Source organism: Anarrhichthys ocellatus, unplaced genomic scaffold (genome assembly GCF_004355925.1).
Source record: "Anarrhichthys ocellatus isolate YVR2014 unplaced genomic scaffold, GSC_Weel_1.0 scaffold13, whole genome shotgun sequence".
Classification (NCBI taxonomy): Eukaryota; Metazoa; Chordata; class Actinopteri; order Perciformes; family Anarhichadidae; genus Anarrhichthys; species Anarrhichthys ocellatus.
In genome coordinates, this window is record NW_022280043.1 from 9,177,518 (window position 1) to 9,194,618 (window position 17,101).

The 17,101-nt window shown below is 41.9% G+C and overlaps 1 protein-coding gene across 2 annotated transcripts; it reads left to right on the forward strand.

Annotated features, from left to right (window-relative positions):
- Nucleotides 1-551: 551 nt before the first annotated feature.
- Nucleotides 552-16,893, forward strand: xrcc1 (X-ray repair complementing defective repair in Chinese hamster cells 1). Of its 2 annotated transcripts, none has more exons than XM_031853363.1 (17): nt 552-1,032; nt 1,177-1,269; nt 2,036-2,143; nt 2,255-2,413; nt 2,995-3,072; nt 3,920-4,043; nt 4,276-4,382; nt 5,139-5,301; nt 5,387-5,621; nt 6,537-6,653; nt 12,350-12,431; nt 12,529-12,628; nt 14,634-14,682; nt 15,539-15,675; nt 15,947-16,037; nt 16,133-16,208; nt 16,695-16,893. In XM_031853363.1, the coding sequence occupies exons 1-17, from the start codon at nt 982-984 to the stop codon at nt 16,800-16,802; spliced, it is 1,878 nt and encodes a 625-aa protein (XP_031709223.1). In that variant the 5' UTR covers nt 552-981; the 3' UTR covers nt 16,803-16,893. The 2 variants fall into 2 exon arrangements, with proteins under 2 accessions (XP_031709223.1, XP_031709224.1); XM_031853364.1 differs by having other exon boundaries at nt 16,691-16,856.
- Nucleotides 16,894-17,101: the final 208 nt, after the last annotated feature.

Here is a 17,101-nt window from a genome sequence, read left to right on the forward strand (position 1 = left end):
GTCTGTTCCTCAATGCACATAAGCAGTCTGATTTTATTTGATCTTGATGTTCTGCTGCTCCAGTTGCATTTGTAACAACAGCATGTCTAACACAAAGTGATCCTCAGACAGTGTTATAAAAGTTCCCTGGAGGGAGAAAATCTGCTCAGACAGCTCAACCTATAATATATATATATATATATATATATATATATATATATATATACTGTGTATATATATATATATACTGTATATGTGCGTATACATATATATATATGTGTATATTTATGTATATATTTGTATGGAGTCAAATTCAAATTCCTTGTATGCGTTACGTACATGGCCAATAAAGCTGATTCTGATGCATATATACGTATGTATATATAGGTATATATAAATATGTATATACAGTATATACTGTACATTAGTTATTTGGTGATATATTTGTCTCACTCACAAGATGTCTGTACACATCCTGAGCGATTGGTGGCGATACAACTGTGACGGTGCTGTTATTAAAGTGCAGAAGAAGAACACGAAGCTCTGTCATTAGTTGGAAAGAGGAAATTGCGTCATAGCACGACACAGCCTGTAGGTGGGAATATGAGTTCGCCTCTATGCACATTTTTCTTAAAATTAAAAGCGTTACTATACGTCTTGTTGTGTTCAATGTAATTCCAAAGTTAGATGCTGTGTGTCATATGCATAACAATTGCAAAAGTTCGTGCGTCACAGCCCGCGAGGTGTGTTGAAATCATCAGGCTAATCAGGAAAAGTTCACTCTGCCTATTGTTTGCTAGCATGCTATCACGTTAGCCGGCGGTAGATCTGACCAGAAACAAAGTGATTTACTTTAGTTTTCGAGGCTACATTCACAGCCATTGAAAGAACACTTTTATGTGAGATTAGTTGGTTATACATCGCTTAGTGGTAAGACACGAGCCCGTTTGTTTTCCTCCAGCTGTTTTATTAATCTGTAACCTGTTCAGAACCAACAACAAAATGCCAGAAATCCAACTCAAACACGTCGTGTCCTGCAGCACCGAGGACACTGTAAGTTCACTTCTCACTTGCATTGAATTTGTAAAAAAAATGTTCCCCTTCTGTGTCTTCGTAGCAAACTTTGTAGATATATATCTTTAATTCAGCCAAATGTGAGCCTTCCTGCCACTCACTTCTTGTCATAATGCGAAACAGACCCACAAGGCAGACAACCTGCTGAGCTCCGACACCTACAGAAAGTGGAAAGCAGCGCGGCCCGGGGAGAAGCAGATATCGGTCATTCTGCAGGTATGTTTTTGATCCAAATCAAACTCTGGAACTAGCAACTCCGTGACTGTAACTCAAAGACCTTTCTATAGGTCTCCAATAGCCCTGTCTGATCCCGTTCATGCGTTCACTCCACTAAAGTAAAGCTTTGAATCCGATTTGCCTTTTTCCATTAAGTGATTAAGATTGTGCACTCGTGTTTTCTAATAAATTCTGATGTGTGAGGTCATTTGCATTATGTCACCAATTTAAAATGTTGACTTTCGCTCACACTTCTCCTTTGTTGACATATTTTTGTCCTTTTGGGAATCCCCATGTCTGCGTTTTTTAATGTTAGTACCTTCTCTAACTTGCATGCACGTTGTGCTATGAGTCCATTTCCTTTTTTCACAGAATACCTTCAAAACGGTTGCAGTTGTCTTTGTTGTTTAGGGATTATTAGGCAGAAGTAAATTGCCTGTTTGACTGCAAAGCTTTTAACTAAGTCTGGGAGACAATGTCATAACATATTGTGTTTATCTTTGTCTCTTTTCACCTCCTGCCTGAGGCTTTAAGTATAAACTATACCGATTTACACAATATGCTAAACGCACTTTGAAATTTTGATTATGAGGATTATATTACAAAGTATTGTATCCATAAGGAGCAGCTGGTCTATTCCCACATATACGTATGAATGTATTTCTTTAGCATCATGTTACAGAGCAGGGTCTGGTTACTTCAACCTCTTTTCACTTTGTTTCTAGTGTGAGCTTCGTTAACTTGTGTTGTTTTACTTTAATCCCAGCTCGAGAAGGAGGAGCAGGTGCACAGCATCGATATTGGAAATGAAGGGTCGGCTTTCATCGAGGTGCTGGTGGGCAATTCTTCAGCTGTCAGAGACCAGGACTATGAGGTATGTTGTTGCAAACCGAACCGCGTAAAACGTATATCACCTCCTAATTAGTGTAATTACTCTACCGCTGTGTGTTTTGTTCCTTTATACTTTGATGTCGACCGTTCCTAGGTTCTTTTGGTTACGTCTTCCTTCATGTCGCCCACGGAGAGCCGTAACGGCACCAACATGAACCGGGTGCGTTTCTTTGGGCCCCACCAGCTGCAGAAGAGCACGGCACAGGAAAAGTGGGACCGAGTGAAAATTGTGTGTAGCCAGCCATACAGCAAGGTGAGGGCCCCGTCATCTGAATTATAAAACAGAGGGCAAACTGACAGATCCATCTAACTTTGAATCAACAGAATCCAAAATGAATAAGGATCTACTTGTACTGAAGCAGCATGGCTGCACCTCTAGATTAAGATGTTGTTTAGTAGTTTTAAGATAACAACCGAATTAAAGCGTACTTCTGTGTTCATATATACACACACACACACACACACACACACACACACAGAGAAACTGCTTAGCTTTCTGTTTTTGACATTATGTAAACTATGCAGAATTGTCTTTCCAACCTCCCCTCATGAGTTTGAGTCACTGACTTTAACTGTAGCTATTTATTAGCTGTGAGAGTTATGCTGCGGGCAAACTAGAAACAAGTCCTAATCAATAGGAAAGTTATGTTGTGGTCTTTTTTCGTGATATTTTGAAAATTGAATCAGTGGAAAATATAAAAAGTAATACATTCATTTAGTTTACAGATGGATGGCGGCCCTAGCATTGGCCCTTATCGCCTTATTCCTAGGGCCGGCTCTGCTAATGAGCATTCATTCGTTGTTACTTGATGAATTTGTGTGTGTACTTTGCAGAACATAGCATACGGACTGGCCTTTGTTAAGTTCCATTCGCCGCCTGACAAAAGTGATCCTCCTCCAGCATCCTCCCCGGTGAGTCACGCAAAGTCTTGTTTTCAAATTTCCAGGGTGCCGATTGACGCTTTTTATTCCTTTTGATTTGAAGGCTTGAGACGGTGATGATATTGTTGACGAGGGCTGGGTATTGATATTTGTGATACGATTCTAGCTTTTAGTGCTTAAAAACAATACTTTTTCAAACCTTACTTTGTGAAAAAAAGAAACATTCTCATTCATTTACAAAACCCTCTAAAAAAAAAAAAAAAAAAAGGTAAATGTTGTCTTAACACAAAAACGTTGCTTGAATGATGCCAAATAATTGTCTGAATCAGAAAAGTGCCTGATCAAAAAACATGTAAACCAGATTATCTGACCAGACATTGAGGCACACTTTCTATACTTTGGACAAAATCCACCATCTGGAGAAACCAGACACACCGGAGAGACCTCCAGCAAACAAATAAGAGTTATTCATGTTCGTGTCGGCATGAAATTCTATATTATAAGGAAATGTTTTTGTGAGCATGTTGCTGTAAGATTAACTGAGCGGCTGTACTGCTTTGCTCTGACCTAGACATATGTTATATTTATATTTCCAGCACTCAAACGGGGCACACCTTCTCGTGTGTGTGTGTGTGTGTGTGTGTGTGTGTGTGTGTGTGTGTGTGTGTGTGTGTGTGTGTGTGTGTGTGTGTGTGTGTGTGTGTGTGTGTGTGTGTGTGTGCGTGCGTGCGTGCGTGCAGCACCTTTATAACTTGTGAAACACTTTGTCAAATTGAACGTTTTTTGCTATATTAGAGATAACAAGAGAAACTGCACCCCGAGCAGCCCCTCCACTTTGTCGTTTGGTATTAATCTTCTCCTTCTTGTCTCCTGTCAGAAACTGACAAAGTTGGGACAGTTCAGGGTGAAGGACGAGTCTCCTTCAGACAGTCCCAGCCTTCAGCCAGGCAGTCTCTTCTTCAGTCGGGACAATGCAACAAAGTCCAGTACTGCACTCAAAGGTAAATCCATTCATTTCAGCTTACCCCAATAAAATGCTTTCATGTCCTTGTAACAATGAAGTGCTAATCACGTTGAATAATAAAAAAAAGCTGCCAAGAGAGCACTGATTATGCTTTATTTAAAGCTATTTAAGTGTGCCAGGGGACATGAGGGAAGGGATGTTTCAAAGGCAGTCTTTATTGTCAGGCTTCTTTGTTCCCTCACCAGCACTCTGCCCTTTTCTGTCTTTAGTGTCTCCACAGAGCGAGAGGTTGAGTTACGCTGCTGCTGCCCTGCAGGCGGGCGGCAGCGCCCACTCATCAGGCCAAGCTTCCTCCTCCAGCTCTGCCTCACCACAGGTACTAAACCTCCTCATCATTTTCTGAAGGACAGCCAGCAAACAGCGGTTCCCTTAATGAGGAGCAGTTTTCTTGCTTTATTCAGACAACAGGAAAGCAGAGAGCAGAGGGATTTAACAATCACATCGTGTTTGGGAAAGTATAGTGTCTAAAAGAAAAAAATCAAGGTTTTTACCGAATAACTGACTTGAATTTAAATCAGAAAACAAAAGATGTTTTGTTTTCGCTTCTCTTTCTTCACCTTCACATCACAGTAACTTCATCAACTTTGAAAGAGAAAACCAGCTTAAAACATTACATCAGATATAAATGCATCAATGTAACACTGCCTGAGCCCACTCTGGAGGAAGAACTCAACATCAGCTCCATTTCACTTCAAAAATATACACAGAAAGAGTCTATGAACCGGAAAGACACATAAAAAGATGCCCCAGTAATTGAAGTTCTGTTTCCAATTTTCTCGTGTAATGGATTCTCCACCTTTTTTCATAAAAGCTAATCATATTCAAATCTGAACAATCATTGTATTTGCATACTGAAGGGCCATTTTATGTCAGATGGCTCACCCAGGGCTAATTGCTTTCCACATTTTGAGTCGGGTTTATTAGATGTACTTCATTTGTCAGATCACCTTGTGTGGGCAACAGTATCTCCTCCAGAGCACCTTTCTTAGACATACAGGTGCACATTCTTTTTGCTTTTCATTCTGAAAAGGTGAAAATTCATTAGTGACTTGCATTAATTGTTTCCCCATAGACACCAGCAAAAAGAAAATTTGAGTTCAGCAAAGAGCGCCAGTCTTCCTCCGGCCCTCCACCCTCAAAGAAAACCAGCCCGGCTGGCTCACCTGAGGGCAAAGCCGCGACCCCCAAACCCAAGCCCAGCCCGGCCGGCACACCGAGCCCCGGCACCGCCAAAGGTAACGCACTTTACACCCGCGTCTGAATCTCAGCACACGGGTCAATTTCATCGCCTTCTTTGAACGTCGCATATTGTCTCTCCAGCTTCCCCGGCACAGAAGTCTGCCGACAAGAAGCGGGAGAGCCAATCCAAACCCGAACCGAAACCCAAACAGCAGAAAGCCGGCGGGCAGCAGGTCCCATTCAAACGGATAATGGACGGGGTGGTGTTTGTCCTCAGCGGCTTCCAAAACCCCTTCAGAGGGGAGCTGAGGGAAAAGGCTCTGGACATGGGAGGTAAATACCGACCCGACTGGACACCCGGCGCCACACACCTCATGTAAGTATCGAGCAGGACTGTGAGAACTGTATGCTTGAGATGTCCTCGCTTCACCATTTATGAATACTTACTTTTTTTCCCTCTAGACGTATTATTGTGATGTATTGCCCCACAGGGTCGATGCAGAGAATCTACCAAGCGTCTGTTTTTATTGTTACAAATATTTCAAAGGAGATGTGCAGCTTGTTTGAAATACCGGCAGTAGAAAAGTGTCCCCACACTGTAGTCTGTAGTTGTAATGGCACTGTTGTTTCTTGTACTTGACTGTCTTTGCCAGTTATCAGATGAAAGAATATCACAAAATTAGTTTTTTATATTTCCACCACATCAAAAAGTTGTTGCTGCTGCAAGCAACACAGTAAACAAAGTCTTCTGCTGGCAAGGACAGCTCAGAATCATGCCTCCATGAAGAGAAACACAAGACATAAATGCACAGTGTGCACGGTGAAGCTGCGTGATGTTGGCGGACGATAAGATCAAAACGTAATGAAAAGAATAACTACTTTATCACGGCCGACAAAACAGATTACTGACGTGTTTCTTTGGAGAATATCATCGAAACACAATCGCGCATTTCATTGCTGAATGTGAATATATGCATTAAAATATTATGGCAGCAGGGCTGATGTGCAATGAAGTTTTATATTATTGTTACCTACAAACATTTTTCAATTGATGGTCTCTAAAGAGATGTTCTTTCATGTGACTTCTATCTGCTGTTGATTATTTATCAGCGACAAACATTGTGTAACAGCCCTGTTAGCACTCTCGGTAATTCAGTTTGATTTTATCTTGATCTCTGCTGTCAGAGCAGACTATTGCCCTTTTGGGATTCAGTAACGTAACCGTTTGTGTGTGTGTGTGTGTGTGTGTGTGTGTGTGTGTGTGTGACTTTTTTGGCCCACTAATCTGCAGCTGTGCCTTCGCTAACACGCCCAAGTACAGCCAGGTGAAATCAGCAGGGGGCACCATCGTACGGAAGGAGTGGGTGATGGACTGCCATAAGAGGAAACAGAAGCTCCCCTACAAACGGTAAGATTGCGAAGTACGAAACAAGGATTTTAATCGTGATAACAGGAAAGTGAAACTGCAATGACGCTCGTATGGAAACTCTTGAGCCGTCAGAAAGGCTCCGGTTTGGCCGCTGGAACATCTGGATGGGATTCCGCTTCTTGTTGCCACGTCTGTGCGTCCACATGGTACGTTCTGTGCACGGCACTCACGCTGATTGAAGCGTCCGCAAATACACCCCTCACAGCAGCGATGCCCACTTGCTACATAGAACATTGTAACCTTGAGCAGCTGATGCCTGCTGTGATCACAAATGCAACCCATCCAGCTCCAGCAGCTCCCTAATTAAAGGCCTCATTACGCGGGGAGCTTTGGTAACGTCCTCCGCCATTGCCCCTAATGAGTCTGTGCTGAATAATGTAAACCAGGACACTCATCTTGGGCAACGGAAGGTCCAAATTAATCCGAGGAGTTTGGTTATGGTGTACTCCAGTGTGAAACTTTGCATTATCGTTCAAGAAATTCCTTCGTACTTGTTGCTTCTGTGCTGATCTTGTCTGGCTTGAGGACGCATCAATTTGCGACCGGGCTCCCACACGGCAAGGTTACTGAGCGCATTAGTCTCCGGCTGCTGTTGCATTTATATTAAGAATAGGAACACTCGGAACTAGAACTAGATATGGTAATAGCTGTGAAAGTGTCCGCCTAAGTAAAAAAAGTCTCGCGCTCAGTCTCTTTATATTGTTCTTAAGCCACTTTCAAACTTGGAATCAGTAGAACTGCTGTCTGCTGGAGATGTGACGGTATTCCAGTTTTACTACTTGTCCTGGTGAAACGTATTGATGGTAACAACATTTCTGTGACTATCATCATTTCCATGGGGCAGGAATACAGCACACTGCTGCAGTGTAATTATTTTCATCATTGATTACTCTAACTGTTTTCTAGATTAATGGTTTGGTCTATACAATATCAGTGAGATTGCCTCTAAATTGTCTCTCTATAGTAAAATATACTATAATGTAAGACAAAGACGAGCAGCAAATATTCCCATTTGAGAACATGAAACCATCAATTGTTTGGCATCTTTGCCTGAAAAGGGACTTTTATTACTTTTTTATGGCCGCTGAGTTTTATCGGTTGTGAAGAGAGAAAAAGGTGCAATCATAATTGTCAAACTAATAATTGCAATTAACGATTTAATTGTCTATTTCTGTTCACTTTATGTGTGTGCTTTTGAATTTGCAACTCAACCTAAATCTACGTTGTGAACTTACATGGCTGCTCATCGCTGCGGCTAACGCCATGTTTCCATTTATGTGAATTATCTAATTAGAAAAGCTGCATGAACACACCAACTCCAGCATTACTTTCCCCGGAGATGTCAAACACACCGCTGCACCCGAACAGCGGAGACGCTCTATGAAGCTATAAATCAAGAGACCCGTCACCGGCACCTCTCTGTCATCATTTTGCGTCGGAAAGCAACAAATTCAGTCTCATGCGAGCCGAACGGTCCCGTCCATCAGCGCTTTGGTTCCACGTTTTGTTTTCCTGACGCTGGAATCTTGTGCTCAGCCGATGGATTCGCAACTACATCACTTTCTGTTTGCTGCCAACTTTGTGACATCGGCTTCATACCGCCTTGATTGTGGAATCTTAACGATTATGCAAAAATAATCACGGTCGGCTCAAATTTTTGCAATCAGGTGATTTATGTAAATCGCATCTAATTTCTCGGAGTCCATCGCTTTTTGGTTAGAAAGCTTAGAAAGCGTTTAAAAACGATTTCACTTCTACAGGAGAAACTGAATGACTCCGGCTTGGAAAATTACCATTTTCAGAATGAAGTGGATGCGTCTGAAAGGGGCTTAATATGGGTGGTGATAATCTCACAAATACATCATCACTTTGTAGCATGAAATCTTCCAGTTCATAGCAGAAACGGTGGCAAAACATGCTTCTCTCTGTCTGATGATTTGTCGTGTTTGCCGCGCATTTTAACGCTTTGAAATTATGCTTTTTCTTTAATTTCTATGTTTTTTTTATTCATGTGAATTCTTAAACTAACCTTTCCTCCGCGGCCCACTTTTTGGCCCTCTGAGGTTCACCGGATTAGTCGATCAGCAAAGAATTATTTGGCAACTATTTTGAGAATCAACTTTCATTTTGCGAGCACAAACGCGGATCCCAGTTTCTCAAATGTGAGGATTTGCTGCCTTCCTTCGTCTCATACGATAATAAATTAAATATATTTGGTTGTTTTTTCATTTCAAAGACAAATCAAATCAGTAATTGACAGATTGATCATTAACGAGGTGGTTTTATGAAGTCTGATCATCACTTCAAGATTCATTGAAATGAGTAGTTTCCTGCAGCCTGTGTCATCATTCTCCCTCACGCTCGCCTTTCTCAATCAATTCCTGATGGTGCCGAAGATCCCTCACCCCCCCGCCCTCGTTGCTAGAATAATCCATTCCCCTGTCCAGCGACGCCATTGTGCGGCGCATGGAGTGTGCGGCTTTGATGATGTATTCTTTATTTAAAAGCTGCATCTGCTATGGGTAATTAAAGGGACCACTTACTTTGATGATGACAAGTGCCCAAACAAATACGTGCACTCTCAAACTGTTGCTCCATCATGCACACAAACACCGTCTCACTGAGCACCTGGGGGCAAATGCACAGCTTCAGCTCTTTCCATGCATACGCACTGTGTAGTGTGTATATACTGTGTGTATATATACAGTATACATATATTAAAATACAGTGTAACATCAGCCAAGAACCCCAGAAATGCATTCTCCATATAGTTATTATCCAATCAGTGAGAATCCAGAGATGAGCAGAAAACACTCGAGCAGCTCTACAACAATGGAGCTGAATAATTAAACTCATTTCTCATTAAAACTCGGGCTCTGTAGCAACATCCCTAAAGAATAGGAAAATAGTTTGCATGTTGGAGCCAAAATATCAGCGCAATCACTCTGTGATAAATCGACGGTAAATACAACCTAATTGCACACACAACCCCATCGCGTAATAGTTATTGTCTGAAAACATTCACTGCATCCTTAATCGTACAGAGTTAAAAGTTTAGGGCTGCAACTAACGAGTCCTTTCATTATTCATTTATTAGATTGTTTTGCACCTAAATTGCCAGAAAATAGTTTTCCCGCGCCCAGTGTGGCACCTTCAGATGTCTCATTACTGTATATATCTGATCGATAGTCATGAAGATATTTAATTTACAGTGATTCAAAACGGAGAAAAGAACCAACGAATGTTTGACACCTTTGCTTCAAGCTAACGTGGGTAATGTATTTTAGAAATAATTACAAATACTTTACAAAAGAAGGAACCTTGTTCCTGTGGTTGTAGCAGGTTTGTAATAAATCAGACTGTAAATCACGTCATTCGGGCCAATCGAGGTGATTGAACGGCTAATCTACCGACCCGCCTGCCTTCCACACGTGCTGCCAGCTACACTTTCATTGGAGAAAAGAGGTGGCAACACTGGGCTGGGTTTGTTTTCGGTCGGATACTTTCAAAAGCTTTAAGTTTTAAAAATCAATTATCAAAATTGTTGCGGATTAACTTTTCTCATTATTTGAGTAATTGTTTCAGCTCCAAACAGAGCATCTGTTCTTTAAATGTATTTCACAATCCGAAGCGCTTCAGCTCGAGTAGGACTGGGGTTTTACGCCCTCTCGAACAAAACAGCGTGTCCCCGGTTCTCTGTCAACAACAGCGCTGATAGAGCGAGTGCTTTAGAGGTAACAACACTTATTGCCATAAGCAACTGTTTCTGCCTCACCCCCGATGCCCACTGTGGCCTTTTTTCATTTTCCAATTTCCTTGGCACTGGGTTTTATGAGGCAAGTAAGCATAGGTCAGTAGAATGTCTCCCTTCTGTGTGAGCGGAAATAATTACTTTAACGGTGGTATTTGGACTCTCCGCACTTAACACTTTCAAGCTGGTAATGCCCAGGTGACTTCACAGTGGCTTGGGGGACTTGATGGAGGGGGTTCGTAGAAATGTCACTTCCTCATTGAACATTTGGCTTTCTTTGTCTCCCCACGCTCTCCTAACCTTTGCAAAGATCATTACAGATGCCTTCATGATCTCTCTGCTAATAGCGCACTCCCTTCATCTTCTGCTACTTTTGTACATTTTCAGGTTTTACTTGATTGCTTATTTATCTGCCACGGAGGCTGATGTTTGTTAGTATTTTCCACAAACATTTGCATGGAAAGGTCACTCATGGGCCAAAGAACAAGTGATATGTTTTGGATCTCGTCCGTTACAAATAGACACTCTGGCAACATTATTCCGTGATTGTGTCACTTAAAAAAAGAAAAGGAATTCTCTGCAATTCAATTACACCGCAATTCAAAACTTACATCATATGCAGCTGTCTTTTATTGATTTTTTTAAATGCTCAGAAAATATGTTTCCGTGACTTTTGCGTTTGGCTGTTTAATGTGGTCGCAATCATCCCTGAAGTTCATGCAAATGACGAGCATACAGACTGACCCCTCGTAGAGGAAAGTCTACTAGTCACAGTCTGAAGGTGGTGGCAGACATTGTGGGCTTCATAAGTGGGACGTACTATATGTTGAATAAGTCTTGATTTCCCACAAATAGATACTCGTTTTTTGGTTTTGCTCAGAAGGAGCGATTCAATTCAATTTATTTTGTACAGCCCAAAATCACAAATTTGCTTCATAGGGCTTTACAATCTGTACTCATGCGTCATCCTCTGTCCCGGGACCCTCACATCAGAACAGGAAGAACTCCCCCAAAAAAAACCTTTAACAGGGAGAAACAAAGGAAGACACCTCAGGGAGAGCAACAGAGGAGGGAATCCTCACCCAGGATGGACAGAAGTGTGATAGATGTCATGTGTACAGAATGAACAACATAACAGTTACAACACATTCATATGACAGAAATTATTCTTATCATGAGAGTAGGAAGCAGAACAATGATGGGAAATGTGTGACTACTAATGATAACAGCAGCAGTGGATACAGTAGAATAACAATGATAACAAAAGCAGTAATGGCATCGGCAATAGCAATGTGACTGCTGATAATAATGATAGTAGCAGTGGGTGTCAGGCAGGACCAGGTCCAGATATACACGATCCACGGAAACCTGTGAGGCGAGAAAGCACAAAGACTCCGAGGAAGTAGCAAAGTCAGTAATGTGCGTTAATGGGACATGAAGTTCTACTTTATTGTTATTGTTCTTCGGCACCTTCCTCCTGCAAGCTCCTGTGAAACGCATTGGTCTCTCAAAATAAAACTCCTCCTCCCTACTGTGTTGTACTTTTCAACCAGGGCTATTAGTAACATCTTGCAAATAGCTAAAGAGAAAAGGGGAATAGTAGTTTCTTTTAACCGAGAGTGACTGTGAAACAAGAAAAGGGCTTTGGGGCAAAGCCTAACTCATCACTGGTCTGATGTTTCTTTATTTATTTTCCTCCTCCTGCAGTAGATTAGACTCGGCTCCCAGCAGGCAGACTTAAAAGTATTTAATATACAAACATTGGTGGTTTGGTGACTAATATTACCTTCACTCTGAAGCTTTTTGTTCCACTATTTCCTTACTCGCCGCCATTTGAGACATTGTAAAGCAGTCCTGGTTCTCTCGCCTCTGGCCTTTAATCATCCCGACACATTTTGTTCACCCGTCCTTTGTCTTCCTTCAGGTATTTGATGGATGGAGCAGAGTCGAGCTCGGACAGTGAAATGGAAGTGGACGACCAGAGTGAAGAGGAAATGAACACAAAGGTGGATTTGTACTTTAAGTGAGCCTATACAAAATGATCTAATGAGTAATGTTTTATTACCGTCAGTCAGTTTTAACACTGTGTCCGTGATGTTGCAGACTCCACAGAAGCATGAGAGACAAGCGACCCCCAAAAAGACACCAGAGAAGAGGGATGAAGATGACGAGTATGCCGGCTCCACTGATGTGGAAGAAGCAGGTTTGAGTCAAAATACTCTAATAGAAATTTCCACTGTGACAAAAGTGCATTACCTCGTTTAAGGTTCAATGCCATTTAAATGAATCCGCACTTCTCTTTATTTCTTTGTGTGCTACACAAACTGTCGGGATAAAAAAAGAAAGCACATTAGTGTTCGGAAAAGTGTCTCCAAGCCTTCCAAAGACTCACGCTGTGTTTTTCAATTGACTTGTAGCTAAAGTTCATCTGAAGAGGCAGACAGACGGGTGTAATGATGGGGGAAGAAGGTCTATTGTAACGGTGAAATAGAGAAAAGGGAAAGATGACAGCCAAAATCAAAGAGGCACTTGAAGTACGGATGAAGTTCAAGAATAAAGGAGTAAAAGAAAAAGTTCACAAAATGAAATCCTCCCGTCTGTTGAAGCAATGATTTTCTTGTAAGTCATGTAGACTGGCTGACTTCCTTTGATTCATTGTTGAAGGTAAAGGAAACACGTTGGTTTATGTCCCATGAATGACGGATAACAGAAGATATACACGTAATAACTAAATGAGCGGTCTGTGCAAACAAATACAGTCCGGACCAAAAGCCTGAGTAGAAAGGGGAGGAAACGAGTGTCTGCACTATAGTGCACCAAATTGAAAAATCATAATTAATATGTAAAAGGTACATTTCTTCTGGCTTTCCACTCTATTTTAACAATAAGACAGTGCTGCCATACTCGCCCACACCTCTGTGATCTCTTTGTCCTAACTCAGACGCTGTTCTCCTTCACTGAATACATCTCGACAATCATTTGATTGATTTCTGTAGAATGTTGTGCATAAATGTGTTGTTTCCAGACAATGATCGTTAAAGAGTTTGGTACTTCTGACTGTTCCCAGTAGCACAAAGACTCCTCATCTTTCCTTTAGATCCACCAGGAAGTCAAAATTGACTCGCATTCCCGTCAGCCTCTGCTTTTTTGTTTTATTAATTCCACTTTTGTTTGCATTTGAAAAAGTGGAAGTTTAGCTTTTGTTTCTCTTAGAATTTACTGAATTTACTAATTGAAACTGATAACACTTTACCTCTGCAATTAATAAGAAAAGCCCGGAAAACACCAATTCTCTGTCACAGAGGAGCAAACAACAAACCATATGGTTCGCAGCTATAACCTGATAAAGCAGAAAATGTGTTGTTTTTTTTTTTATTTATTTATATATATAAATAAATAAATAAATAAATGATCCATGAGCTGAATTGCAAGTGGCTGTGGCTCATGGGAAGTGTTTCATTCTAACTAAGGAGGCAGAGAGAAGGTAGCACTGGAGCTGAAGAGGACTGAATGAATTGAGAGGGGCACGGGGACGGTGTTGGGGCCGAGGCATTAGACAAAGAGGGACCACGTTTATGAAGCACTTGGAAATGGATGAGTTGACAACACCACCGTGAAAAGGACGAGAACAACATAGATACTGTAGATGCTGGCCGGGGGCTGGGAAGCAGGAACGGAGGCGAGATGCAATCGCTGTGAAGGGACTTGTGCATGATTCTCATTTCTATGTAAATGCGAGGCCAGAAGTAAAGTGGCGGTGTGCATCAGTGAGGCCGCACAACAAACACTGAGCCCACCGACCACGTAACATGGAGACGGCGTTTTAATTAGACCTCAACAGCACAGGATTGTGTGGCAACGGAAACTACCACACAAAACCTTTTGAACCGCTAATACGTGTGTGCCATAGAAATGTGGATTCATCGAGCATTTTCCTCCTCCTGCTACGCACACTGAACATGTCATTTGGCTGTATTTTGTAGAAAATATGATTATTATCATAGTTAATTAGTTCTAAGTTTAGGGTCATCGTGCAGTGATGGTATGATACAGCAAAATCCTTGTGTTGTCAGTGAACTGATGGGGTTAAATATATGAAAGTTATCACACATTATTTTCTGCAAGGCCTTTTTTTAAGCACAACCAGACAAGTCTGCTTTGTAGGTAAATGTTTTACCATATTGACAAATAAGCCCTTTATTTTACAGGACGCGGTGACGACGATTCTGCCGTGGACACGGAGGACGAGCTGCTGAGGTAAACAAATAATGACGATGATTAATCATGTTTGTTCTCTGCTCTCGTGTTGCCCCACTAGTAAAATGAATGACCCATCTATTCGTACTAGAATCAGTAGTTCCACTTTTACTCGAGTCAACTTTTGATTCATAATTACACCATAACGTAAGTCGGCTACAGGTCGACATCGGGTGATCTCTGAGAAAGCCCTCTGATTAAAGCGACGCCATCGGCCTTAAGATTGGTTCCCCTGTGAGCTTTTCACGGTGCAATCCTGCAAGTGGGTTCGACTTTACTTTCGAAAAAGGAACTGAGAGGTTCCAGACTAATGCGCATCTGTGATTTGGTCCGGCGATATCACCTTAAAGCCTCGGTTAAACTTTTCACTCGGACGTGAGACCGAACGTGGAATCGTGATGAGGAAACATTTGGATCTTTTATTCTCTCGTGTGGGGGTTATCCATACAACAGACATTCTTAAAGCTCCTCAAAGTTCTCTATTTTCTCCACTCATCCAAGTCCGTGTAGTAGTTTGACAAATTAATTTGAGATGTGCACACACTGAAAAAGATCTTCTTTTGTGTTCTTTCAATAACACAGTAAATGCTTTCTGAGGATATCGCTGTACGTAATCCACTAACTACTACTATTGTCTCACAGCCTATATAGAGTGACTTGCAGCAGTGCAATAGAAGTAGCTTTAATTCTTTAACAGATTCATTAGCTTCATAAGAGACCTGCCAACGTAGCTGTGACCGAAGTGCTCAGACAAGATAAAAAAGCGAGAAGCAGCGAGGTTTCTTCCTTTGAGAGGCAAACCTGTAATCATGTAGCATAAAGGATATAACATGCCCCTCTTCTGCCCCTGTACTAGGGTGGAGAATGAGAGCAGACAGAAGAAAGCAGCAGCAGAAGTGAAGATGGTGAAGCAGGAGGATCCATACGGGGGGTCGACAGATGAAAACACAGACGCCGAGGCTGAAGAGGACCACCCTATCCCTGAGCTGCCAGGTCCGTCTCCGTGTCGTCTTGTCTCTTTTGTCTGCTCCCGCTCCTGTTCCCGGAACAGATGTCCTCCCTTACTCGTCGGCCGTTACAAACCCTGACAGAAAATAATTGGATGGCTTTCTGCCTGTCAGGAACTCCACACGCAAACATCACAGTGTGTTCAGTTTTTCTCCTGTTTTCTTTGCTGCTTTCTCCCCTTTTATCAAAGATCACCTATAAGTACTCCTACGTATTATGTAGTCAGCAGTTCCGCTCTTCTTCCCGTTTCTTCCAGACTTCCTGAGCGGAAAGCACTTTTTCCTCTACGGTAAATTCCCCAACAACGAGAGGCGCCTGCTGTTGCGTTACATCGTTGCCTTTAACGGGTGAGAAACACAATACAAGTACAATTACAACTTCAATTAGTCTCACTGTGAGAATCTCTGCGGTTAAATGTTTGTCTAAACTGTCTCTGCTCCAGGCTGATTGAGGACTACATGGCGGAGAAGGTGCAGTTCGTGGTGACCAGTGAAGGGTGGCACGACTCCTTTGAAGACGTCAGTTGAGTCTTGCTTCTTTCTTTCTTCTTTTTTAATAATGTCGTCTAACACGACCTTAAGAAGGTTTACGATGCTGTGGATTCCAACGTGTTTGCATGCATGCTTTTATTTTCTGCTCCAGGAAACGTAATGCTCAATAATACAAAGTGAAAGTCTCTATTCAAAAAGCCACATAGGGGGAAGAAAGGAGACTTCTTAGCAGTTTTCTTTAAGCAGTAAGCTCTCATTTTGCAAGCAATGATCATTCAAAAGCATTGAAGCAAATTGAGTTCTTTTTAGCCCTCCAAGTGAAAATACAGCAGTGTTAGGGCCGAGTGGCTTTTTCATCAGTTAGAAATTGTGGGTTAGATTTGGTTTGTCAGCGGTTTTAGTTATAAAATCCCGAGCTTTCACTTTTCTAAAGGCTGTACACCTCGTCCTATCTGTGCATTTGTAATGCAACAAGATGACTTCTGTCTGTTCCTCTCGCTGTCTCTAAGACAGGCGCTGATGGAGAACGGCAATCTGAACTTCGTCAAGCCAGCATGGATTTACGCAATCAATGAACGACAGAAGATACTGCCCTATCAACCCTACTCGGTCGTCCCCTGAACAACGCGCCGGATGTACACGCGCAGGTGTGCACAGACACACTTTACACTTCATACCCTGACCGATGGGGGAAGGCCACAGACACATTTATTTTTTTGCTGCTTCACTTTCATAAAAGCAATAAACTGTTCATTAATGACTTTCCACTGACTTTAAACTTGCCATTCATGAAGTGTTTTCAGTCCTCAGGGGTTTTCAACACATGTTCTCACCTTTTTAAATGGTGTCTGTTGGGATAAAGTTTAGACGTATTGTTAGCTTTTCATTTGAAGGTTGTTAGTTCCAGCTTGGCCGGAAAG